The 26,801-nt window shown below is 48.5% G+C and overlaps 1 protein-coding gene and 1 long non-coding RNA gene across 11 annotated transcripts in view; one reads left to right on the top strand and one right to left on the bottom strand.

Annotated features, from left to right (window-relative positions):
- nav3 (neuron navigator 3) overlaps positions 1–24,520 on the top strand; it is a 127,628-nt gene extending 103,108 nt beyond the window's left edge. For 3 of the 5 annotated variants that reach the window (XM_048970427.1, XM_048970406.1, XM_048970396.1), the window contains exons 19-39: positions 248–439; positions 775–827; positions 1,814–1,837; positions 2,575–2,652; positions 6,702–6,785; positions 8,276–8,387; positions 8,543–8,664; positions 10,858–11,033; positions 11,264–11,350; positions 12,106–12,259; positions 13,491–13,677; positions 14,966–15,063; positions 15,230–15,325; positions 15,425–15,593; positions 17,221–17,456; positions 17,943–18,097; positions 18,381–18,452; positions 18,890–19,071; positions 19,935–20,053; positions 20,159–20,362; positions 21,686–24,520. In XM_048970427.1, the coding sequence (XP_048826384.1) occupies positions 248–439; positions 775–827; positions 1,814–1,837; positions 2,575–2,652; positions 6,702–6,785; positions 8,276–8,387; positions 8,543–8,664; positions 10,858–11,033; positions 11,264–11,350; positions 12,106–12,259; positions 13,491–13,677; positions 14,966–15,063; positions 15,230–15,325; positions 15,425–15,593; positions 17,221–17,456; positions 17,943–18,097; positions 18,381–18,452; positions 18,890–19,071; positions 19,935–20,053; positions 20,159–20,362; positions 21,686–21,799 (2,714 nt within the window). In that variant the 3' untranslated portion in view covers positions 21,800–24,520. The remainder of the gene's footprint in view (positions 1–247; positions 440–774; positions 828–1,813; positions 1,838–2,574; positions 2,653–6,701; positions 6,786–8,275; positions 8,388–8,542; positions 8,665–10,857; positions 11,034–11,263; positions 11,351–12,105; positions 12,260–13,490; positions 13,678–14,965; positions 15,064–15,229; positions 15,326–15,424; positions 15,594–17,220; positions 17,457–17,942; positions 18,098–18,380; positions 18,453–18,889; positions 19,072–19,934; positions 20,054–20,158; positions 20,363–21,685) is intronic. The other 2 variants (XM_048970437.1, XM_048970417.1) reach the window with 1 other exon arrangement.
- Positions 19,267–19,927, bottom strand: LOC125704664 (uncharacterized). Of its 6 annotated transcripts, none has more exons than XR_007381209.1 (4): positions 19,848–19,927; positions 19,632–19,703; positions 19,416–19,523; positions 19,267–19,379 (listed from the first exon to the last, which is right to left on the bottom strand). It is a non-coding gene; the product is annotated as an uncharacterized LOC125704664 (long non-coding RNA). The 6 variants fall into 6 exon arrangements; XR_007381213.1 differs by having other exon boundaries at positions 19,812–19,853; XR_007381211.1 differs by having other exon boundaries at positions 19,632–19,739; positions 19,776–19,851.
- Positions 24,521–26,801: the final 2,281 nt, after the last annotated feature.

Raw genomic sequence — 26,801 nt, 5'->3', positions numbered from 1 at the left:
TGTTTACAGAGATATAATTGGCAGGAGTGCATGTTTGTGGGGTCAGTTAACAGCTTCTTAATCCCAGATAAAATATGCAATAATTCCTGGCAGACTAGACATCCCCAGTAATCTGAGAAAAAAAGACATTTGATTGGTTGAGGTATTGAATAAATGATTTGGAATCAATATGAAGCTGAAAGCTTGTTTCCTAGATACACAATAATGAACGCAATGTATTTGTGGTATTCTGTCCGTCTGAGCGCAGTGAGCCCCACCAACCCATCCCAGTTTGCCCTGCCCGGTAGCAGCATGAGCCGATCCAATAGCATCCCGGCCCAGGACCTGGCCTTCGACCTGCGGGCGGAGGCACACGCGCTGGGCGGCAGTGCCACCTCCCTGGAGGAGAGGCCGCGAGGCATAAGCCGCTCGGGTTCCTTCCGGGACAGCACCGAGGAAGGTAGTGGCCCAGCAGGGGTTCGGACGGGGGGGGGGGGGGGGGTCCTGCTGGGTAAACGGGATTAGACGCAGTTCAGAGGTGTGGCTGCACCTGAAGGGTAAGGAAGGATTAGTGGGAGATGAAACCCAAGATGTGGGACACCCATCCTTGACACCTGGCTAGTTTCCATGGCGATGCCTGGCGGTCCAAGCTAAGGGAACGAGTCCAACGTGTCCTTAAGTGTGTAACTAATCTCAGGGAGGCAGGGAGAGAAACCAGCTGATACAGAGAGTCTGCCATAAATGCAGCCCAGGGAGATGACTGACCCCACCCCTTCCCCGTCTCTGTCCCCGCAGTGCACGGCTCCTCGCTGTCGCTGGTCTCCAGCACCTCCTCACTGTACTCTGCGGTGAGAACCCAGCCTGCTCCTTCACCGGCATCAAAGTGGTGTACACACTCTATACACTGTACATGGTCTACAGGCAGTACATGGTCCACATGGTGCACACGGTCTACACCCTTTACACCAGGGGTGGGCAGTCTTATCCAGAAAGGGCTGTTATGTATGTGAGTTTTCACTGCAACTTGCTAATGAGATCACTAATTAGAGGACAGATTGGCTGAAGAATCCTCACACCTGGGTTTGAACATCTAACCCAATGGTTATCCCCAAAAGCAACATACACACCGACCCTTTGCAGATAAGATTGCCGATCCCTACCCTACATGATTCACACAGTCTACACACTGTACACAGTATACACTGTGCACGTGGTCTGCACACTGTACCTAGTCTACACAGTGCACACCGCCTGCACACTGTACACAATCTACACGGTGCATACGGCCTGCACACTGTACAAACTCTACACAGTGTACACGATCTGCACACTGTACACAGTGCACATGGTCTGCACACTGTATACGGTCTACACGGTGCATACGGTATGCACATTGTATCCAGTCTACACAGTGCATACGGCCTGCACACTGTACACAATCTACACGGTGCATATGGTCTGCACACTGTACAAACTCTACACAGTGTACACGATCTGCACACTGTACACGGTGCACATGGTCTGCACACTGTATACGGTACACACTGTCTGCACACTGTACAGACTTTACATGGTTCACATGGTCTGCACACTGTACATGGTCTACATGGTGGATACGGTCTGCACACTGTACACAGTCTACATGGTCTGCACACTCTACGCGGTGCACACAGTCTTCACACTGTACAGAGTCTACACGTTGCATACTGTCTGCACATGTACATGGTGCACTTGGTCTACACACATGGTCAGCATGGTACTTAGCAACATTAATGGCTTTTGCCTTGTTCATTTGTCTGCTTCTGCCTCTTTAAATATTTTGTTTCTTTGACAGACAGAAGAAAAGGCCCATTCTGAGGTGTGGAAGACTTTCTAATTTTTATTTTGAAATATTATTGATTATAGTAGCAGATGTTAAAATATGGAAGTAGAAACATTTACGACTTTGTATCATTTATACTGCAAATTCAGTTTGATGGTACTTAGCAATTAGCATAATTCATGTTATTACTGCTTTTTTTAGTGATTAATTGTCATTGTTGACACACCATAGCACACAACCAGGAAATGTGTTCTCTGCATTTAACCCATATGTGACATACTAGGGGGCAGCCAGTGCAGTGCTTGGGGCCGGTATCTTGCTCAGGGTACCTCAGTGGTCAGGGATTCGAACCTATAATCTTTCATTTCCAAGTGCGCATCCCTATCCATTAAGCCACCACTGCCCACAATTACCAGTGCTTAGCAATTAGTTAATAATTCATGTTATTACTGCTTGTTGTGTGACCTTATGTAAGAATCTTTAAAATTCTTACCCAGGATGTTTTTCTGTGTGTTGTTGCCAATCTTTCCCTCATCATTTTGTAGCCACAACCTGACTAATTATCAAACGTATGGAAGAATTTACTCTTCGTGATTTAGGACCACACTGTCCATAGTACTACAACGATTTTTCATCTAAATCCTAGTTTAGCCACAATTTAAGATAAAAATAGGGTTAAACTAGTCACATACAGAGTCATGAATGTTGCATGCTGGTTGCATTGTGGCCGACCACCACTAGGTGGCAAGTAACCTGCAACTCTGTGCCAACAGCAAATCCGCAAGCTACGGCGTGAACTGGACGCCTCGCACGAGAAGGTGGCCAAGTTGACCTCCCAGCTGTCCTCCAACGTAGGTGACCCCCTCATGACCCCTGTGTGACCCCTGAAAGACCTGACACCCTTATAGGAGACATGCTCAATACTGGCTGAGTTTTTTATATTTGGTGTCCTCTGTCAGTCTGACCAAACAGAGATACTGCCCCTGTGTACTTCACCATATTTAAAGTCACTTGATTATCTGTGCCTCTGTGTCTCCAAGTTGCATGCAGCATGGATGCAGGTTTAGATGCAAATAATTCTGGGGTGACATAACGAAGCTCTGATTGCTCAAGGTAGTCTACTCAGGGGGTGTTATTCAATATGCGTACTTGACCAAACTTGTGTTGTTGTGTACACATTTTACATCGTCTTCCATTGCCGAAGACCAGTTCCAAAGCTCATGAACAAAACAACAGAAGACGGTAAAAATCCTCATATGGGGTTCTTCCCCCGTCCACAATATCAAGGATGCGTTGGTTGCATCCTAGCCAAATGAGACCAGTCCCATGATCCATTGCACCCCAAGTTGGATGGCAAGGTAGCAAGACTGGTTTTTGTGTTCTTGGTATTAAGAAAAACCCAAGGTCATGCAAAGCTATCCATGGACCGCCCCAGGTCAGTGGCTTGTTAGGGTACAAACATATACCATATGGGGTGGAGCAGGGGAATGCGGCCCAGCCCAAAAAGAGGAAAGCAGGGGTGCCTTACTGAGTGGCCAAGCTGTGCTTTCCAAGCAGAGAGACGCACAACATTTACTCAGAATGGTCTCACCCATACAGAGACGACCCATTCACAGAGGAAGTTTAGCTTTTGTATAGTTTTTGACTCCCCCTCCACCCTCAAAGATTGTTTTTTTCTTCACTGTTAGGGTGGAGTGTGAAGATAGACAGCCTGCTGCCTCAGATACAGCTTCTGGAGGTGGCAGGATCTCAGCAGGTCTTTCACTGTGCTCCATGCGCATTGCAGGGCAGCAGGAGGAGCAGTGGTTCAGTAACATGCTTCCTGGCCATCGTACCGATGCGGACGATGGCCTGTAGCCAGGGGGCCCAAAGTGCCGTGCCGATCATTTTGTGAGGAAGCTTAACGTGGAATAAAGTGCCTTCTGGCCCTAGGAGGACAGTTCCACTGTGAGTCTCTGAGCTCCAGTCCAGGAAAGATCTCATGATGAATCCTCATCTCAGCTGAGGGAGGGGTAAAGCCCGCCAGTCGAGGTTTTCCGTGAAGGTCTGCGGACCGTGCAGCCCGAGGGGACAGTGAAGCCTATGCTCAGATGCAGTACGTTGGTGCCCTGGTAGCTTTGGCCGTGGTCAAGCAAATTTCGGTAAGCGGCGGCCTCTGTTGGAAAGTTTGCTCTTTGCTGACCCCTCCCTGCCAAAACGGGCAGTGCTTCAGCTTGCGACTCTCAGCAGTTGGATGTGCTTTGCGGACCGTCGTGGCGACACTGCAGTACCTCACAGTCCCTCGCCGTTAAGGTTACAGCATTTTGCAAGGAACAGAATGAAAAAATGTGACAGTGACTGAACCGGAGTCCTCAGGATGAGCGTGAGTCCAGAATCACACCAAGAGAATGACTGAGTGTGGAGTGATGGAGTCCCTGCTTCATGCAGGCTGCTTTGGAGGCTTCCTGGGCCGATGGGCAGACCAGGGTGTTTAGCTTCGCTGGAATTAGCTGTGTGTGGTAGTGAGGTATGAACAATGAAAGGAGCATTACTGTAAATTAGCAGCATGAGGCTGCCTCACTAACTGCGCCGGTATCTGAGAGGGTTTAACCTCAGACCGGCCTCCCCTCCCTCCGCCCATCTCTCTGGTCACTCCTTTCCTCTCTATATCACACAAACTCTCACTCTTTCCCCTGTCCTCGTTCCCTCTCTCTGCCCAACCCTCTTTCCCTTCTCTTCTCCTCTCTCCTCTCAAACACACACACACATACACACTCTAATAAACTCTAATCCCAACATGACGATCTTAAGCCCCACCCAGCTCTAGCTTTAACCATAAGTAACCAAACAAAATATGTCTTTTTGATTGCATTCACAGATTTTGTAGGACCTGAAATATATAACATAAACATAATTCACACACACACACACACACACACACACATTTTCTCTCTCTTTGGCCTTCCCTTTCTCCCTCGCTCCCTCTCTCCGCCCCTCTCTCCCTCCCTCCCTCCTCATTCCTGCTGCTGCCTCATGGGTGGTTCAGTTGCCCCAGTTCCCACGTGAGGAGCAGCAGGATGTCGTCGGATAGCAGGGGAAGCTCCCCCTCAGGCCCTCTGCCCTGGGCCCCGCTCAACCGCTACCCCAGCCCCCGGGGGCCCGGGACGTCATGGGCAGCACCACGGCAGGGCATGCATCTGGCTCCACGGCCCCCCCTGCGGAGCAGACAGGTGGGGAAGCTGTGAGGGGTGACGCAGGTGGGGCGCGGCAGGGGGGATTGGGACGGGGTCTGCTTGTGGTCCATTACCCTTACAGACGGGTGCATAAAGAGGGCAAAAAGTCATGGAGGAGCTTTCGAAAGTGGGCGTGCATTGGCTTTGTGCTGCAGGGTCCGAAAATGAATTCACATCATTCTGGATTGCATCAGTTTGGGAGATCAGGAGCACTAATATCATACCATACATAGGGCTCCACACTGGACTACATGTAAGTAATGTTTCAGTAATATAGCTGCAGACTTATGACAGAGCTCTAACGCTGTGGGATTTGATGGCTACCAGCTCAGCTTCACCTCAGAACTGGATCACCATCATCATCAAACGCCTGCGCTGCTTGTTGTGGCTGTCATCCTCGTCGGTGGGTTTTGTTGTCGCTTTTGTCCTTCCTACAGACTGTTTAATAATGCACCACTTGTTCAGACTTCTTGTTTAATATTCTGTTTTAAGTACGGAGTTACTGGGGCGTACCGTGTAATGTCTGGCCCTTTGGTTTGGCCAGAGCAGCTGCTCTCGGACAGTGGTGTCGATGAAAGCTCCACGGCACTCATCAAACTGGAAAATCTGGGCAGATTTCTGAGAAATCGGACACTTTTGGAGCTGAGGACAGTAGCGAGAGTGATGCACGTCAAGTGTTAACAGTTAACGTCTGTTTATATCTTGCCTGTTGATTTTCAAGTAATCGTGGTTGTCTGCTTGTTCCTTTTTTGTGGAAATCGATGTATAGGCTGTGAATAGCTGGCGGCCTTTTGCAGAGTGACTTGATGTTTTGCATGTGACTTCGTGGTCAAACTGTCCTTCAGCAACTTTTTAAGTGACTGAGATGCCAGTCGCCAGAGTAAGAAACGACACATTTATGGTGGAGGAGGATTCTAGGAAAGACCGTCATGAGTTATCGCAGTAATGTCCAAGATGGCGGCTGGACAGGTGCCTCCCATCCTGGGGCAATTATTGGAATTTTTAAGGTAGGGGGCATAATTGATACTGTGGGGCCAACCTTATCGATAGCCAAAGATACGTTTGGAATCGGTGAGTGACAGAGAATGAGGCCCTTTGGGGGCCTATCAGCTTTCATCTGTGGCCCCACCTGTATACCCTCCTGCTCCCCCCTTGTGTAGACACTCCCCCTTATGTTTGGGGCATCACTTCCCCCAGAAGGCTGTAATTCTATTGGGTGTGATGAGAGCTCTGATGACAGCGCTGTGGATACACTGCAGTGCTGGAGTGACCTCAGGTGTCAGGCCTGCTGTGGCCGGACGGCCCATTTTCCGATAACAGAACCGGGTCTGCGGCTCTTAATGCCACCCCAGGCTGTGACCCCCTGTCTCCCGGGAGGGACGCCACCTGCCTGGGATGTAAAGCTGATTTTTAGCGACAGCCTCAGGTATTGGCGAGAGAAAAGAAAAACATCAGTGAGGTTAGTTGTCTTTCCAGAGGGTGTTTAATTTTGCCGTTAGAAGTTTATCACTTTCTTGCAGGCTTTATGTTTGTGGATGGGCAACCAGTTGTTCAGTCATGGTACAATTAGCTAAAGTTAATTAATTTTTTAAAAGTCATATAGACATAGAAATCCCCCCAGCTAGGTTACGGGGTCTGGTTGATGGTTGGGTTGGTGCATCTTAACTCCCATGTGATCTTTTCTTCAGGCTCACCTGGTGGCCGCCTTCGAGAAGAGCCTGGCAAACATGACGTGTCGCCTGCAGAGTCTGACCATGACGGCCGAGCAGAAGGTGGGTTGCATCCCGTCACCTACTCTCACACCAGAGACCGCCGTCACCGAGAGCTTTTCACACATTCATGAGGTTAAGTGCCACGCTCAGGGTCATGACCCCAAAGCTCAGCCTGGGACTTGAACCAACAGGCTTCTGACTAACATCCTTCTCAGCTGATTCCAAAGAGAACTTGAACCAACAAGCTTCTGACTCGCATTATCCCAGCTCATCCCATCTTGAGCTACAGCTGGATTTCCATTTCTAACGTAACTGTACGGTACTAATTCAATTTGATGTCACCCTTAGCGTACAACTCGCAGATTCACAATTCATGAAATGAAGGTAGAGATACCACGACCAAAGCAAAGTTTACCAGACCCACTATCATGCAAAACCTTTGTTATCATTTCCACCCAGCTGGGCTGATCTGTTTTTGAGGTATAAGTTCTTCGATTGTTTACCTTATTCCAACCTGTAGGGTATGGTAGTGTTCTGATGTTATGCTCCAGCCTGAACCTCAGGACCAGCACTAATGCGCTAAAGAATGCAGAGTGGTGATTTAATTAAATACAGGCAGAAAAGTGGGCAGCCCAGGTTACTCAGGTGACACGCCGCAGGTCCTCACCATGCAGGCGATTACATCTGGAAACCTCAAACAAGACGGCCCTGGGCACAGAAACGCGGGGGGGGGGGGGGGGGGGGCATGCTTAAGTCACACCTGAGACAGTGTGCGATTTGCTCACCCACTTCCGCTGGGGCCACGGCGGCCGCACAGGTGGGCCCTCAGCACGTTTAATCCCTGTTAAATTGAACGATTGAACGTCCTCTTTGTTGAGTCGGTGGGGGAGCCAGACAGGCATCTTATTAAAACGGAAACACTATCGCGACCACAGAGCGATTCCTCGACCCGCCGTCCACATGGCGGTTAGAATGTAGCATAAGTGAGGGGGGGGGGGATCTTCAGCAAGCAGGATGGTGCATAAGTAAGGATTAATTCATGACAAGCCGTGCGTTAAATGTTTTTAAACGCTCAGCAGTGGAGGTTAAAAATGGCCCAACATGCATTTTGCTTCGTTTACATTTATTTAAAAGCAGCATTTGTTAGTTTTAAAGATTATAATAATGCATTGATTTATTACACAGCTTGCACTGCTGTATGTCTGCGGTTGTACGAACTAATCAACACCCTTCTGACCAATCAGGCACAAGAATTCAGCAGGGCTGTAGCGTAATGTAGCATTAAATGCCGATGGTCGTAAGGCTCTCCAAAGCTCACCTCCGACTTCTGTGAGTGAGGAGGGGGGCATAGCTGAGAGCCGTGATGAAAACTGGATTAGGTCAGTCATGCACACACAGGTTAGCCTTTCTTTGTGAGTCAGCCTGCTAAGCGAGTTTAATTTCAAGCAATATATCAAGATGACTATGACCAACTGCAGTGACAACTTTAAAGAGAGATATTCATTATTGAGCCTTCTATGGACAGGTGCCTTGTATATGTGTGTCCCCAGGAGTCGGAGCTGGCCGAGCTGAGGGAGACCATCGAGGCCCTGAAGGCCCAGAACACGGACGCGCAGACGGCCATCCAGGTGGCCCTCAACGGCCCAGACCACGCCCAGAAAGGTAGGCTCCTCCCAGTCCAGAGGCACCGCTCGGCATTGTGGGAAAAGGTGGCCCATCTATGCCCGTGCCTTGGCGGGACACCCATAACCCCCAATTCAGCTTAAGCAGATGTTTGAGTTCTAATGGAGCTATTGACACCCCCACCTGCCCCCCAGACCTGCGTATCCGCCGGCAACACTCGTCCGACAGCATGTCCAGCATCAACAGTGGTGCCAGTCACTCCAGTGTGGGCAGTGCCGCCGACGTGGATGCCAAGAAGAAAAAGAAGAAGAACTGGGTAAGTGGGGGGGCGGGTGCAAAGTGGCCCCATTGGCCAACCCGACCCTCGGCACCCCGGCATGAAAAATCTCTGGAAGACCTGGGCTTCTACCTTCCAGAGTAGTGATGCGACAATCCGACTATTTTTGATCCGCTCTATGGTACAAACGAGGGGAATGGCGTCGTACTTGAGAGCCGTCCTTTGTGATCCTTAGGCTCAAATTTGACTGCCTGCCCTAAACCCAATACACTCCCCTTTGCATTGCAGTGAGAACCAGCCGGTCATAAGAACGAGTGGCTGTTGCGTTAGGTTCCTTAAAAGTAGAATGAGCAGCAATTGTGCCAAAAAAGTTTTCTAATACTAGGTACTTTATTTACATAACACATTTCCTACAGAGAGTAAATTCAGAGCACTAGCCTAAATCCACTGACAGAACAGAGGGGTACGGCCTTGTATGTTCACAATGCAGATCATGGGCACTAGGTCCGGCATTACCAGTATTTTTGTGCTGCTAAACCTAGTCTGCACATGCAAAATGAAATGATATTATGGGATGTCTAAGTCCGAGTCTGACTCAAATCATACCCTATCATTACCTTAGTAATTATTTTGCGAATAAACCTAGTAACCCCCGTCACCTAATAAAAAAAGGAAAAGGGACGATGCAAGGAACTGAGCCATTAGATCTTGTTTCCTTCAAAGAGCAGCATTTACCACGACCCCCCCCCCCCCCCCCCAATCACTCGTTATCAGGGAAAGTCACACATACCCATAATCACAGCTTTACTTCAGTCACCAAACCTGACTTTGAGTCACGTTTTTCCTTATTCACAGAATGATGCAGCAGTAATGACGTAAATGACTGGGGTGAGTCGGGGGGGCACAGGGTCTGATTGTAATGAGATAAGTCCAGCATGCAAAAAAAAAACCCAGTCACAAACATGTAATGAGTGGCATTACCCAGAATCCTTTGCACTGCCGGTGAGCGAGCTTGGAACAGATGGTTGTGTACAAGGTAACTTTCATCGCTGTCGGCTGTACACATGTGAGCTACGCTGCTAATATTAGGGTTTGCATTAGGGGGAAGCAAACATCCTACATGGCTGGTGATTAATTACACAGACGGCGAAACGTCAGATTCCTCAGTGCCTTTGCAAGAACAGTAGAAGATTTAATCAGAACTCAGGGTTTAGAATCATGATGTTTTGTGGCTTTAAGACCTGAAATTCCACCCCCTCCCAGACTATCTTCAAGCAGCACAGTAATGGTGAGTGTGTCCCAGGGCCCAGTGTCCCTGTGAAGGTCAGTCCCCCCCCCCCCCCCAATAGACATTTACCTATTTTTAATGAGCCCAGAGGTTGTAAGTGCATGGATACTGAGCCAGCTGATAACATCTCCGCAGCTGAAAAGAAAATGGTAGAAAATCTACACAACCACGAATGTGTTTCTGTAAGGGCGGGTCTGGGCAGCGCCGGTCCTGACTGCGCCGACGCCATCGAGCTGTTAAGTGCAAAACCCAATTTTAAAAATCTGATACTGCATGAGTGTCTGTGAGGGAGCAAAAATCGCATTCGGCATCACGAGAATGAATCAGCTCTCGTCGTGGAGTCTATATATAAAGAACAAGAGCGGGGCAAAGACTGGAGAGGCGTTCGCCTTTGAGCTTCAAGTCCTACAGTACCTGCTTTCAGGGCTGAATCCGTACTTCATCCAAACGGGCAGGCAGCTTTAGTCAGAAGTGAGATTTTCGGGATTTTGGCTGGAGATCCAAACTATGCAAGACGACATCCTCTGCAGTGGTTTTCTTCCCCTGAAATGATACTTTACTTGCCGTTTATACAAGTATGGATACAGGTACACTGTGATGCTTCTTTTTACAGTAGATATCCCATTATGCTATTTTTTTAAAGACACACCCACACACATATAGTGGCGAGAGTGAAGCTTGGAGTCTGAACATAGGGTCAGGTGTCCATCCAGCATTTTGCAGGTGGATAAGGGTCTCGCTCAAGGGCACAACATTCGAACCAGTATGGGATTTGAACCAGCGACCTTCCAAGTACAGGCACAGATACCAAATCCGCTGACCCACACAGCGCTGAGAGCGTACCTCAGCCTGAACCATGCTCCCCCCCAGAGAGCGTGCCGTACGCAGTGGCCCCAGGAGTCGGCTCCTCCCACTAACCCGTGCGGCACCTTCTGTCTCTCCAGCTCCGCAGCTCCTTCAAACAGGCCTTCGGCGGCAAGAAGAAGTCGGCCAAACCGCAATCGTCTCACTCGGACATCGAGGAGCAAACAGACTCCTCGCAGCCATCGTCACCTAAGCTCCAGCACACTGCCAGGCAGGGCAGCACGTCCAACCTGAGAGCCTCGCCCTCCAACTCAGAGTGAGTCCGTCCACACACAGGAGACACGCAGCTCAGGCACAGCACACACACACACACACACACACACACACACACACACACACGTGACAGACACCCGCCATTCCAGCGCCATCCCAAACCTCATGCAGCCCAGCCCTTTACTCTCCATTTTCCTTTCCTTCATTCCTCCTCAGCCTCATTCCCTTTTTTCACTCATTCACTCTCTCCTTCACTTCTCTGTCTGTCTGTAGCAAGTGTTTTTGCGATAGCAAGTCTTCTCCCATTTGGATGCCAAAGAGGAGGCAAAATGGTCACGTGATCTACAAGCACAGATCTCGGTAACACGCTGCATGGGCCGTGCGTGCGGGGTGTTTCTCTCATCTGCCTGCCTCCTAACACCATGCGTGTGGTCACATGACCCCGCCACCCCCTCACCTTATCACCTGAACATGGTACTGAAGCTGAAAAGGTGGGGGTGACCAGACCCTCATTGTGCAGCGACAGAACCTGTTGCTAGCTGGGTGTCCATCCTTGCTGGGCATCCCCAACCCTTTATAGGCACTTAGCAAATCACCCCCCCCACTTATTAAAGTCACTTTTTAACATTGGGGAGTGCCTCACATGTCCATCAGCAAGGGTCTTGATTAAAAGGCTTGTCCCCCGACTTCCATCCAAGGGCCATTTTCTGCAGATGGTAACGCTAACATTTTCTTTAATTTAGCTGCTAGTTTTCAGGAGTAGGGTGACGTAATTCCGGGAGTGACGGGGACTTAAGGGGCCCAATTGTAACATTATTCTGCTAACCCAGGGATTTGAACCCATGATCCATCAATGACAGGCACAGTCCCCTAACTCACTGAGCCACACACCGCCTGGGATTGTGAATAGCAGCTGGATGCTGCTGCGCATTGTGGGCCACTTGCCGCTGATTGGAGACGATAGACGGTGTGACCTGCCTGTGTCCTGCTTGCCTTTGCTTAACCTCCAGTCACTCACGAGCTGTAGGCGCACAGTGTATGACCCAACTGACGTAGCCTCTTGCCCGCAACACCCTCTGCTGGCCACCTGAACACACATGTGTCCCTCCCCTCAGACTATGTGAGTGCACGGAGGCAGAGGCCGAGATCATCCTGCAGCTGAAGAACGAGCTGCGGGAGAAGGAGCTCAAACTGACCGACATCCGGCTGGAGGCCCTGAGCTCCGCCCACCACCTGGACCAGATCCGCGAGGCCATGAACCGCATGCAGGTGGGTGGGGGTCCAGCCGGGAGGGTGACCAGTGGGGGCAGCCCTATAACACCATATCCTTTCCATAATTTCCATATCAGTCCACCACTATAAAAAAAACTTAAGGAAAAGCCAGAGCACTTCGATATCGAATTGTGGAAAAATGGATACAAACAAAAAGGTATTCATTAATGCATTTACTGTACAGACTGGTCCTGGCTTAAGAACGTCTGACTTACGGACAACTCATAAAGCCTGTTATATTAAAAAGTAAATACAGTCATTTATAATAACACACGCATGAACAATTTTGATGCTCATGAAAACATTCTGCAGTTTCAGCGGTTCTTTGGCTCCAGGTTCAGTAAAGTACCATACTGTATGTTGTTACTTTTATTATTAATGTATAATTAGTATATATTCTATTATTATTTTTCTGACTTGCCTACAGATTTTACTTAGACAGACTTAGGGAACAGATCTCGTTCATAACATAGGGACTGCCTGTAATTATACAGTAATACAAAACAATTGCCTCTACTCTCTCTTTTCCTCGCCTTTTTGTGTAACTTCCAAGTTAGTACTGGTGCTTGTGGTTAACCATTCAGGTCTATAAGCCCCATCCAGTAGTTCCCGGTCAAATGAAAATCAGCTACCCTAGAGTAAGTACTAAAGAAAAATGTTCAGGAAGTACCTCCCAGGTACTTCAATCAGAGTTCCATCGGTGGAAACGTGACAGAAGTTCCTGATTCCTAAAAAAGTTTCTGTTGTGTGAGAGGCCTTTGTCCGATCTCCCTGTGGGCTGGGATGTTATGTTGGCTGGAGGGGGGGGGGCATTCGGTGTCAGAGTAGGTTAATGTCACGTTCAAATGCCATGTCTGCCTGTCTGGAAAGACTAGCACAACATTGCCCTGGGTGACAGGTGGCTCCACTGTGTCTGTATCAGCCCACACTGCTCTTTGTTCCTGCCTTTCACAATAAAAGTCTGTGGCAACAGAGCCACCACCATCACTTGGCTTTGGGGGGGGGGTTCTCCTCTCACACAATAGGAAAGATAACATGCACGGTGCCTGGTACTTTTCCTTAACTCTCGCATCTGTGACCTTTCATTATGTAACTTGGTCTTCTTGGGTTGGGAAAATTGATTAAAAGGCAAATGACCAAATGAAGTAACTATCAAGATCATAATTGTCTGGATTTAAGCGGGCTTAGCTCTGGAGTTGTTCATGCACGTGGTTTGTCTCCCCATCAGAACGAGATCGAGACGCTGAAGGCTGAGAATGACCGGCTGAAGTCCACCGGGGGGAGCACACCCACAGCCATGCCGGCCAAGGCCGCCCGCCCCCCGTCGGAGACCTCCAGCACCTCCTCGACCTCCTCGCGCCAGTCCCTGGGCATGTCGCTGAACAACCTCAACATCAGCGACACCATTGTGTCAGGTGAGGGACGGGGCCACCGTCCACACTAACGTGCTCCCGGGGTCCGGAATGAGGGAAGCTTAAATGAGGCCTACATGATTGCCCTCCTTCTTATCTCCTCCCAATGCGAGTATGAGGCATGGTGTTTCTATGGCAGGACAAAATTCACAAGAACCTCCAAAGTATAGAGTTAGGCAGCCACCGGGTTATCTCTGACACACCAGATAGGGTGAGACACCACCCAAATACTGAATTCAGCAAAGCAGCTCACCTTGCACCTCCCATCTGAAGAGGCTGCCCTGTTATCAAGGGTTTCCAGATCTGACTAATGTCCAGAGAAAAGAGAATCAAATCAAGTAATTTTCTTCATTTTACGTCCATCCATTTACTGTAACCACTAGTCCTATTTAGGGTCATGAATGGCCCAGAGCCTGTCCTGGAGGCTACGGGCTCAAGGCAGGAAACAATCCAGGATGGGGTACCAACCCATCACAGGCTGCACTCACACAACACGCACACTTGGAGTTTCTAATGGGCAAATTAGAAACTCCAGTTAACCCCAGTATGTTTTTTGACTGTGGGGGGAAACCCTGCATCTACACGGGGAGAAACTGGACACACATGGAGCCAGGGTGGAGACTTAGGCCCTGGACCCAGAGGTGTGAGGTAACAGTGCTAACCACTGCGCCACTGTACCACCCCTACTTCACACATTCACTGGAGGGAATCAAGGGAATGGGCTGGAATATATGCAGAGTGGGAGGGGGGTGGGGGGGTGGGGGGTGTTCTAATTGAAGGCGGAAGGTTATCAGCTCCTCTGTGTAGTGTGTGAGGTGCTCACACTGACCTCATCTTCCAGTCCAAGCAGAAATAATGCCTGTAGGATTACCTTCAAAATTACGACGCGCCTCACAGCATCCATTTTTAATAACACATTGTTATCTTTGTTATTTTTAAATTTGTCAATATTTGTTATGAATAATCAGCAGGGATCCATTTCCTATATTAAACAGAGATGCTACTTAATTCGCCTAATGAGAAGATAAATAATTAATAGAATGTACTGCCTCCCTGCGACCCCAACCAGCAAAAGCAGTCAGAAGATGGATGGATTGCATGGAGGGATAGATGAATGGATGGATGGATGGATGGATGGATGGATGGATGGATGGATGGATGGATGGATGGATGAATTACTTCTCTGTTGTGAATTTGTGTAACTGGCGTTGTTTGGCCCACAGCCACATAATAGGGGAAGAAGTTGCTTCGTCCTTTTGGCTGGACATGACTGTTGCTTTGGACATTTCAGATATCCTACTGGATGATGGGAGCGAGGGCAACCTACGCAAGGAGGGCCGCAGCGTGCGCATCGTGGTCGCCATCACCAGCAGCTCCAGGAGGACGAAGGTGTGGCCAAGGGCCCACGGCTTAGTGCTAATGCAGACCAGAGCCAATGGGCTTCTGCGTTACATTACACTGGGCCATCCACCAATCACACGCTCCCTTTGTTTGTCAGTCGACGCTTTTCATTTTTCTCCTGCTCGATGGCTGAATCCGCTCCTTGTTTATCCAGGGTGCAAAACGGCTGGAGTATCTTATGGGCTCCATCGGCGTGAGCGGGAAAACCAAATGGGACGTTCTGGATGGAGTAATAAGGCGCCTGTTCAAAGTAAGAGACCCTCCATGCCTCGAATTCAACCTGTGTGTGGAAACGGGCAAGTGGCCCCATAACCCTGTGACCCCTGTGACCCCTGTTACCCCGTGACAGGAGTACGTGTTCCGCGTGGACCCCCTGAGCAGCCTGGGTCTGACCTCGGACAGCATCGTGGGCTACCGGCTGGGCGACGTGGTGCGCGCCCACGGTTCGGAGGTGCCAGAGCTGCTGCCGTGTGGCTACCTGGTGGGCGACAGCAACGTCATCACCGTCAGCCTCAAAGGTAGCAGCCCGACCTGGACCTCGACCCATCAGAAACGTACCAGGCCAAACTTGCATGCTAGTGGCTGCTGAAAGCTGTCTGACTAGGGTTACTATACGTCTGGATTCCCGGAGCACGTCCTCTTTTTGGGCCCCAGTCCGGGTGTCCAGGCGGTTTTTCAGAAATCTGTGCAACCCGTATGACCCAGTGTTGCAAGTTACAGTGGAGTACCAAGGAAAAGGCACCAATTTCCAATATACACGTACGGCAGCCACTCAGTATCATCACACAGCGTTTGCAAGGCTCGTGCTCACGTTTACTTTCGAAGTGAAACGATCCCTGTGTATCACACTGCTCATGAAACCATTGGCACTTTGACACTTTATTTTCATGTGCAGAGCTCAGGAAAGCAGCCACTCACGGAAAGTGCAGGAAGTGTGTCGATAACCTTCTTTAGCTTACATTACTTTAAACACCATTACTATATTACTTTGACTAATGTATAAATAATTTAAATATTAATTAAGGTGCAGGATATTTCAATCATCTTTTATGCAATTCTGCCTCCGGATTAAATTTGATGTGAAATCTGAGGCATTTCATTACTGAAAATGCAAAATTAAATGTTTGCATGCAGTCACATAAATGCACCCACTTTGTCATCATGAATATCCGATTGAGTATGTAGACGCATCAGTTGAAAGCTAAAATCCTCTTTCACCTGGAAGCATCTCAGAAGGAGAGAGCGGGATGAGCACACAGCTGTGATTTATGCACAGTCGATGAAGTGCATTACCCCTCAGCACTAGATAATCCCTGTTTGGTGCTATATTGCATTGTGCTGGCTGGCCATTACTCACATGCCTCTGAGATTAATTGCCACTTACTGCTGTCCGCACTGCTAAAGAGGTCAGGACATAGACTTCTGATGGGCTGCTAGACTGTCCTGCCCACCACAAGCATTATTTCAGCCTCCAGCATGAGTGCTTCAATCTCCGCTTAGTCTGACCCTGATACTCAGCTGCAAATTCTGTTTTTTTTTCTAAATAGAAATCACGTAAGGATGATTTTTCTTCTAAATCTTTGGCCTGTATTTAGCTAATTAAAATCGCTTGTTGCTGACACTTGTTTCAGCTGCATGGGGGTTAAATCGTAATGTATTTGTTTTATGTGAAGGATGGTGGTGGTTTGCAGCGGACTTTTTGGTGTACGGGAGGAAAAGACCTTGCGTTGATTTGACTCGGTGCTACACAGGACAGCTAAACTGCCAACGTGAATGATGACCTTTTGTTTAATGCGTTTTGTGTTTGCCTGTCGTTTAGCCCATAGAGTCACGAACATAATGCACAGAATAAGAATTTTGTTTTTGTGTGTTCTGTGTGTTGTGTGACTTTTACCGCTACTCAAACCATGCATTTAGTCCCCTAAAGGTTGGGAGCCCCCTCTTGGTCACAAACAGTCACTACACTAAAATCAAATAAACACATTCTTGTATTTAGGAGGTGCTGAAACAGCATGTTCTGCTAACCAGCTAGCTAACCATCTGAGGTGGGCATAGAGGAAGTGACTTTTTGACTGTGGCCCCAGAAACAGCAAACCCTCCCCTGCATATTGGATGCTCAGTTCTGGTCCTTCTCCATGCACCCAGGTGTGAGAGAGAACAGCATCGACAGCCTGGTGTTCGACACGCTCATCCCCAAGACCATCATGCAGCGGTACCTGAACCTCTTGGTGGAGCACCGGCGCATCATCCTGTCCGGGCCCAGCGGCACCGGCAAGTCCTACCTGGCCTGCAAGCTGGCGGAGTTCCTCATCACCAAGTCGGGCCACCAGGTCACTGAGCGCAACGTGGTCAGCTTTAACGTGGACCACAAGTCCAGCAAGGTGGGGGAGCCCGGTTCTAGGAAAGGAGCCGTTTCTCACGCACCCATTCCGAACTTAAGAGGAAGTAGGCTTTGGATGCCATAGCTGGTGGGATCATCACACACTGAACGCGGGGGCTAGTTCTCATTCCTTGTACACCCTAGAGATTCCCAGTAAAGCAGAGCAGGAATCGACAGCCCATCATAATCCCCCCAAATCACGGCTCCATAGCCTCGCTTCTCTGCTTCCTACATGCTCCTAATCTCTGTCCGCCAGACGATTCTATCCCACCGCTTAGTTACTCTCACCCAACTGCATGTACCTGCCCAGGCTAATAAGCATAGCCGACGCTATGGCCCATATCTCCTCATCCTATCGGCCTTCCACACCTGCTTCTCTATTTCTCTTCAAAGTTACTGGACGAATATTATATGACGTGGCTGCATGCACAGGCTCGGTATCGATGAAAGCATTAGCCCCTCCTGATATGTGTGCATGCATCCGCAGGACCTGCGACAGTACCTGTCCACCCTAGCGGAGCAGTGCAACTCGGAACACAGCGAGTCAGAGCTCCCTCAGGTGGTGATCCTGGACAACCTACACCACGTGGGCTCCCTCAGCGACATCTTCAATGGCTTCCTCAACTGCAAGTACCACCGATGGTGAGTGCCACCTGCTGGGTGGGGGTGTGTCCACGGTGGGGGACCCGAGGGCAGCAGAGTGGTTCTCAACCACGGAGGGGGGGGGTTCGATGGATTTCTGGGACATAAAGCTTGCAGACTCTCATCCCATTGAAGACCATTCTAGAAGCTCCGCTGATTTGGTTCGTTTTAAATGTACATTAATATAAAAATGTCAAAGTGGAACTTAAGTGGGGTGTAATTACCTCACTGCCCTCAGACAGACTGCCTCTGTCTCAGTACCCTGGGTTTACTCTCTCCTCAGCCCCTATGTCATAGGCACTATGAACCAAGGTGTGTCGTCCCCACCCAACCTGGAACTCCACCACAATTTCAGGTGTGTTACCTCCCCTCCAGAAAATGCCTCCATGTTTACTACGTAATTCCTTCATTTAGCCACACCGAGCTGTTGAACCTGAGCAGCTCCACTTCTGTCTCTAGGAAAGAGGTTGATAACCTTCAGTAATTAGCTGCTTTAGTAGATCTTACACTATACATTCCAAATAAATTTCTCAGACTTGCAATGTCTTGCGTTTAAGAACATGCTTCTTTATATTTCCATCAGATCTTGAAAGTCTGTAAAGTAAAACATGTCTCGTGAAATGAATACTAAATTGTACAGAATTCCTATGTATATAAATGGTGGGACATGGCAGCAGCCAAAACTAAAGCAATGTACTTTATGTAATGACCATTTATTACATGGACTTTTAAATCTAAACTTTCTTGCCTTGGTTGTGTTGCGTTTTGCTGCCCCCTGGTGGCGACTCTCAGGTGGGTGCTCTGCGCCAACCACACGGAGCCGGTTAAGGGCTTCCTGGGGCGCTTCCTGCGACGGAAGCTCATCGAGAGCGGGCGCAGCAACGACCTCAGCAAGGTCATCGACTGGATCCCGAAAGCCTGGCAGCACCTCAACGGCTTCCTGGAAGCACACAGCTCATCTGACGTCACCATTGGTCAGTGGTCACGTGGCCACAATACACATACTAGTGATGGGTTTCCTGCAGTCAGGCTCTAACGTATGTGTACACCTGGTGTTTAATGGATACATGCAGCTCTCATTATTTAAATATCAGCAGTAGCACTAACGATCCTTATCTGAGATTCTAAGTCTGTAGCAGTAGGGCAGATGTTCCAAAAACTAAATAAATAGCTAGCAAGTACATTCAGAGGATCATAACTAGCTAGATGGTTAGCGGAACATCTCCAGAATTTAAATATTTGGTGTAGTGCCATGCGCAGAATAGGGTTCTGCCTTAAAAACCTACACCACTACAGAATAGGCTTCTGCCTTACAAACCTACACCACTGCAGAATAGGGTTCTGCCTTACAAACCTACACCACTGCAGAATAGGGTTCTGCCTTACAAACCTACACCACTACAGAATAGGCTTCTGCCTTACAAACCTACACCACTGCAGAATAGGGTTCTGCCTTACAAACCTACACCGCTGCAGAATAGGCTTCTGCCTTACAAACCTACACCACTGCAGAATAGGGTTCTGCCTTACAAACCTACACCGCTGCAGAATAGGGTTCTGCCTTACAAACCTACACCGCTGCAGAATAGGGTTCTGCCTTACAAACCTACACCGCTGCAGAATAGGGTTCTGCCTTACAAACCTACACCACTGCAGAATAGGGTTCTGCCTTACAAACCTACACCACTGCAGAATAGGGTTCTACCTTAAAAACCTACACCACTGCAGAATAGGGTTCTGCCTTACAAACCTACACCACTGCAGAATAGGGTTCTGCCTTACAAACCTACACCACTGCAGAATAGGGTTTCTAAGATGCACTGCCTCTTCTTCACAGGTCCCCGGCTCTTCCTGTCCTGCCCCATGGACGTTGATGGCTCACGCGTGTGGTTCACCGACCTGTGGAACTACTCACTGGTGCCCTATTTGCTGGAGGCTGTGAGGGAGGGGCTGCAGGTACTCGTGGCTCGGGTCCCCGTCCTTATAAGGTCTTCCTGAAGGTGAGCAGCAGGGGGTGGAGCCCCTGTTCCAGCTCCTCATGTAAATGCCTCTGTTCCCCAGCTGTATGGTAAGAGAGCCGTGTGGGAGGACCCTTCCAGGTGGGTGATGGACACGTACCCCTGGAGCCCCGCCTCCCTGCAGCATGATGGACAGGCCCTCCTCCAACTGCGGCCAGAGGACGTGGGATACGACGGGTTCAGCTCTGCCAAAGAGGGCGCCACTTGCAAGCAGATGTCACAGAGTGACACAGAGGGGGATCCGCTGGTGAGAGAAACGCACACACAGTTTTGTAATTATATCTTTGTGGGGACTCTCCATTAATTTCTATGGGGAAAACTCTAATCCCAACATGATGACCTTAAGCTCTACCCAGCCCTAATCTCAACCACAAGTTACCAAACAAAATACGAGACGTTTGGCATTGTCCCCACAATGTTAAAATAACAGGTTTTTGTCACATTTTGGGGGACATTTTTGGTCCCCACAATGTAATATAAACCCAATCACACACACACACCATTATGAATTCTAAACCATTATAATTAAATTGTTAATCAACTATATTAGTTGTAAAAGTGAAGTTAAAGAGTTTTGAAAGCAGTCACTTCCAGGGCTGCCAGCGATGAATGTAGGAGTGTTAGGCAGGGTGTCCTCGGCGGTGTCAGAAAGTGTATGTATTGCCAGTTAAAGAAGAAGAAAATAAAAGAGCAAACATGCACTTATCTCAGCGAGTGGCGGCACCTGCTGGTGTGGATGACTGGGCATTGATTCCACCTCGCCTGTAATAACCGCTGGGCGCTGACATGAGGGGCAGCCTAGATCTTCTAATCCTCACACAAATCAGAATCATCAGAGCATGAATGCAGAGCCATTCAGCTGTGCTGTGCATGTCAGGGATGTGGGTGCGATGTCTGACACGAGACACAGAATTCTCTCCTCTTCCTCCTCTGCCAGGCCCTTCCTCACTTGGGGGACGGTGCTGTATGTTTACACCAGTGCTGGAGGGGTGGAGGGGCTTTGTTGCAGATAAGGCAGGGTTGGATACTTAGCTTCACTCTGGCCGGGGGTGAAAAGGTCAGAAGATGAGTGAGCCGTTGATTCACCTTCTGCTCCTGCCAGGCAGTAGGTGGCGCTGGAGTTAAAGACAAGGAACAAAGACTGAGAGGTGAAGGCCCAGAAAGGGGCATCTTTGTATCTTTAGAAAGAAAAGAAAAGAAAAATATTTTATTGGTCCTCACAGGGAATTTTTTGCCCACGACATCTTGCTTTCCATGCGACACACAGACAAATATTCAGCTTGGTAACTACAGCGGAGGGTCTGCCAGCCTACAGGGTCCGTGAAGCTGAGCATTAAGGGCCTTGCTCAAGGGCCCAATGGTGGCATCAGTCTGCTGACCCTGGGATTCAAACCTGCAACCTTGATCAGTCTTAACCCGCCGAATGTGCTTGGAGTACAACATCCTGCCGCATGAAATGCCAGAATCTACAAATCGCCTCGTAGAGTGTCATGTGACCTGCCAAACATGGGCGCGAGTGCTTTTAGACAGTGTCCCCCACTGACGGGCCACGCTGTCTGTCTCTCTGCAGATGAACATGCTGATGAAGCTACAGGAAGCCGCCAACTACTCAAGTGCCCAGAGCTGCGAGGGCGACAGCCACCACGACGAGCTGCTGGACTCCTCGCTGGAGTCGACGCTTTGAGGGCGGCCTTGTTAAACCCTGCGGGTTCTCACAGGGAGGCAGGTTCCGCGTGATGTCACTTCCTGTGACGGGGAGTTACTTCCGACTCACGCGGGTGGGGGGGGGGGCAACGTGAAGTTGTCCGATTCTCAACTGGAAGCGGGACCCTTTATTAGTCGCCAAAATTCAAGCTGCACATTAGAGGAAGCAGACGGATTACAGATTTAATGCGTGTGTATATATAGATGTACTATAAAGAAAGTGGAATCTCAGATGAGTTTTATTTTGTATTAAGTTTGTATTAACTTCAGATGTTTACAGGGCGAATTTTCGTTTTGTTTACTGAGGTGCTACAGAGGCGTCGAGCGCCCTCTCTGGCCCCACCCTGACCTCAGTCGAACCGCGCGGCTGAAGCAGGGCCCCGTGGCGCTCGCCGGGGGCCCCTAGTGGCCCGGTCACCAACAAGCACAAAGAGCATAGTTGTGCTACATCCAAAACAACCACTACTGTGAAACAGTGGATGAAGTGCCAATCGCGTGGTCAAGGGCACCCAGCGACACACGCTCCCCGTGTCGTTTACGCAGATTCACTGTTACCTTTGTTCCACTTTGTTTTTTTCATTTTTTTTTTTCCCTTAAGCTCGCCTTTCGCTCACCCCCTCTCCTTACTGGTTAACAGCATTATTACTGGTGGCTGCTAATACTCTCAGACAGGGTCTGCTCAGACCTCGTCCTTTACAGCCTGACCGAGAAGGGAACCACTTTGACAATGGTGCTTTTCGACTGCCTTAAAAACCTACAAAATTCCCGCAGTGTCCAGTTTGAAATCGACAAAAAAACGCAGAGACCCAGAATGCAAAGCGCTCCGAAAATCCGCCGCATCAATATGCCTTTAAAGCGGCATCCGTATCCTCTAAGCACATATTGTCGTAGGCGGTGGTAAACGGTGGAGGGTTTTCAGAAATCCTTTCAGTCTTGTCTTACTTTTACTCTTTTACAGTACTTCTAGGAGCAAAAATGGAGAAACAAAGGAGTGGAGGGGATTGTTTGTATGTTGTCTTTTTAACCCAGTTGAGCTGGGGATTCACTTGAACGGTCACGAGCACAACCCATTAGTCATGGAGCTCCTGCGCATGCATCGTCTCTTTCGTGTACACAGAGTTTACTTTTGATTTGTTTTGTATGAATATGTTTCTGTCGGTTCACCCTGACAAACCGAACGAGGTAGACGAGGAATGGATAGGTGAGTGGGTAGTTAGGATATGGACAATTTCAGTTCTTTTCTTGGTTTTGCACACTTTTCTAACGGGGGGGGTGGGGGGTAGACTGTAAATACGAGGTCTCGCACATTAACTCAGACGCATCCTGCCCTGTTGACATTGACATAAACGCTTAACTTGCTGAGGATTCTTGTAACTTGCAGATGAGAAAAAGCAAACAAACAAATGCAAACCAAACTTTAGCAGGTGTGCGTCGTCCCGTAATGATCCGTCGTTTTTGCCTATGCAGGAGCTAAACCGTATATAGAAGCATGTACCACTGTTTGACTTAAAAAAAAAACAAAAAGTAGTTCACCAAAAGTGTAACGCAAACCATGGTTCAGGGCAGTGAAGTAAGGCATTGTGCATCTGTCCTGACATACTCAACCAGTCCATGGACAGAGCCAGACTGGAGCTTATATGCTGTTAAATTATCTTGGTCGGATTCTCCATCAGATTCGATTCGTTCTTATGCCTTAGCGTAATTCCCAACCCAAGTTTTAATACGAGCGTACTGGCAGCAGCAATTATAGGACTTTTTAAGGTGGGGGAGCATGAGATAATTCATACATAATTCACACAGAGGGGCTAACCTTATCAATAGCCAAAGATATGTTTTGAATCGGTGAGTAACAGGGAAGGGGGCCCTCCGGGGGCCAATCAGCTTTCATCAGAGGCCAGTACCTCTGTGACCCCACCCCTGCATACCAAGTCATCCAGGACAACTATCGCTTCCCAGTCTCTGTTTTTCGGGCTGTGCAGTTTGACCTGGATTGTGGGAGGAGAGCTCCGGGTGCCGCTGGCCCGCCGTGGTTCATTCCGAAAAGCAGGATTTAATGCTAACATGCAGCTGGTGCTATCAGCTAATTCAGCCCATTGTGGTGTTTCAGTATCTGCAGTTTACAGCTTTGCAAAAAAAAATAAAATAATAATAATACTTAAGATGTGCTATCAACAGTGTCAAACTCAGGACAGTCCTGCCTTCTGTGCTAAACTCACAGGCCAGCCTTCTGCTCTTCTCCCCAAACTATGGGACAGACATCACATCCAGATCAGGGCCCATGTTGGTGCATGAGGGCAGCTGATCCCAGATCAGAGAGCCCCACGGCCCCATCCCACTCTGCCAGACTGGTTTTTTGGGACAGATGTATCACGTGCCCTGCTGGCCACCCTGACCATACATCCGTATCACGCTGTTATGAGACCAGTCAGACAGCCAAACCTGTGTCGGTCACTGGAGCTCTACCAACCAAGTCGTCTCCAACTTCTTTGCAATGACATCTCAGTGAGTGCTTAGCCTTTGCTACTCTGCCGTTTATTTCCCTTTTTCTGTGAAACATTTGTCTTCAAATGTTTTATATTTTGTACATTTGTATGTAGCATATCATGTAAATAGACAGAGGCAGCAATTTAAATCATCTTGAGAATTTTGTAGTCTTTGTAAAGCCCTAATAAATATAGTATTTGGTGTCACCAGAGGGAAATGGACTCCACTATCTCCTTTGTTACTTTCTGGGAAATGGGGGGTGGGGGGGGGGGCAGTGGGATGTTGGACCTTGTCTGGATTTTGGCAGAGGTGGATGGTTCAGGCTCAGAAAGTACAAATCCAGAGCACAATTTTGTTCCAACCAACCAGTTGAGTACAAAGAGTCACAGTCACAGAGGACTGAACTGGTTGGAAATGAAATCTTGGTTTTGGTTTTTACTTCCTGGACCTGAAATATCCACCTCTGATTTTTGGTGACTGACTTTGGCTGCCATCTAGTGGTTAAAAAAAAATCTTGACAGGCTTCTGGAAATTCTGTCCATTCATCTTCTCACTGCTCATTGTAGTCCTGGGGGGTCTGGAGCCAGTCCCAGGCAGCACAGAGCACAAGGTGGGGGGGGGGGTTCTGAAAACTCTAGAGCAGATACCAGATAGACTGTGATGCACAATTTTATCTCTAATGATGCAGAACGAGATCTGGATATGCATCATAATCTTTTCGGCAGTCCTAAGTATAAAGTGTTCTAGAGAAACAGCACTGCACACACATTTAGAAACAAATTCATTTGCTTTCCAGAATGTTACAGCATCTCTCATTGTAGTACACATTTCACTTTTAGGTTTTTTAGGTTATCTTCCAAACCCTCTCAAAATAAGTTTCCATCTAACCCATTACAAATTTAGTTAGTTGAGCACATTTCAACTAGGCACTGTTTTGAGTTAGTTCAGCATTGAAGTGTTGCTGTACACCATCATGTCACAGTACAAGGAAGGAGACCTTAAACCGAACCAGTTTTGGAATAACACCGGATAGTAATGCAAAGGCTCCACGAGGAGGCCCTGAGTACATCGCCCAGCTCTGAGTCTCTCAGACGAGGCCGGGCTGTCAGACCACTGCAGACATCATGAAGAAAAGGCTGCATGTGCCTCAGGGCCATTTCGAAGTTTCCCCTCTCTGCTGCTAGTTGTGGGCTGTGCAGTTTATTGCAAAATCAATGACAGGTAAGACCCAGCATAACTTAAGTGTCCCCGGAAGATTGAAAGGACTATGAGTGGAGAAGCGGGGGGGGGGGGGGGGGGGTGGGGTGGCTACAGGGCAGGTCGCTCTGCTTGGGGAACCGCAAAGAAAACAAAGGAAACCCCACAGTGAACTACGTCAGTCTATGTCTGTTATGAAATGAATATGCCTATAAATATATATAATGTATTAACACATTTTATTTACACAGTATTGTATAACTATATATAGTATATACACAGTATTCTACCAGAGGTGGAAAGTTCTGGTCCAGAAAGTACAAATCCAGACCAAGATTTTGTATTCTGTGGATGTGACTCTTTATACTCAACTGGTTGGTTGAAACTAAATCTTGGTCTGGATTTGTACTTTCTGAACCTGAACTTTCCACCTCTATATTCTACATCATGTAGGTGATGTGTGCCTTATGATGGACTGGTATTCCATGCATGAGAGTACGAGAGCCTTGTGCCCTGTTTTTGGCTGGGATACACTTCAGGCAACACATCACTCTAACCTGATGGATGGATGGATGGATGGATGGATGGATGGATGGATGGATGGATGGATGGATGGACGGACGCACATCATTTAAAACCCACTGTAAATAATGTCCAACCTCCCTACTACATAATTCGCATCTCTTTTTCGAAGAAGCACCTCTCAGCATTTGTAGTGACCTTGTAAAGCCAACCTGAAGCTGTCACTCACGTTTGGACATTCATCACCCGTATCTCTTGACATACATGAATATGCCTAGTTTGAGTCACGCAGTGAATCAAATGTCAGACTGTATGACTTGAGAAGCCGGAGTGAGTGAATCGTAACTCTGAATGTGTCTCAGTCATGCAGAAAGCCAGCCCTCCCTCAAGCTAGAAAATATTTACCCCAAAACTCATTAAGGCACAACTTCTTTGGGGGTAACTGTGATGCAGGGATTCTCTACATACTAAAAGCAATGCAGATGTAATTCTAATTACTGTGCTTACAGTTGTTTCCTCAGTCCACCCCTAACAATCCATTCACATCTGACAGCAGTTATCAGCAGGGCTTCCTGGGAGGATAATGCACAGGGTCCTGGGCCGTTTCAGTGGCAGGTAAAGGTATGGTAAGCTTTGCAGTAAGGAGATCAATGGCAGCTTTAGGACCTGTGCTACCATGAATGCCATCTACCATGTCCTTGTCCCCCTTTTCAGAAGAGGCACCTGGAGCCAAACAAGATTTATTAGTTAGTATCCTCTTCCCTGTCTGCAACTCCCCC

Source organism: Brienomyrus brachyistius, chromosome 1, assembly GCF_023856365.1.
Source record: "Brienomyrus brachyistius isolate T26 chromosome 1, BBRACH_0.4, whole genome shotgun sequence".
NCBI lineage: Eukaryota > Metazoa > Chordata > Actinopteri > Osteoglossiformes > Mormyridae > Brienomyrus > Brienomyrus brachyistius.
The sequence above is the reverse complement of the archived record's forward strand: the minus strand, read 5'-3'. Positions and strand labels throughout refer to the sequence as shown.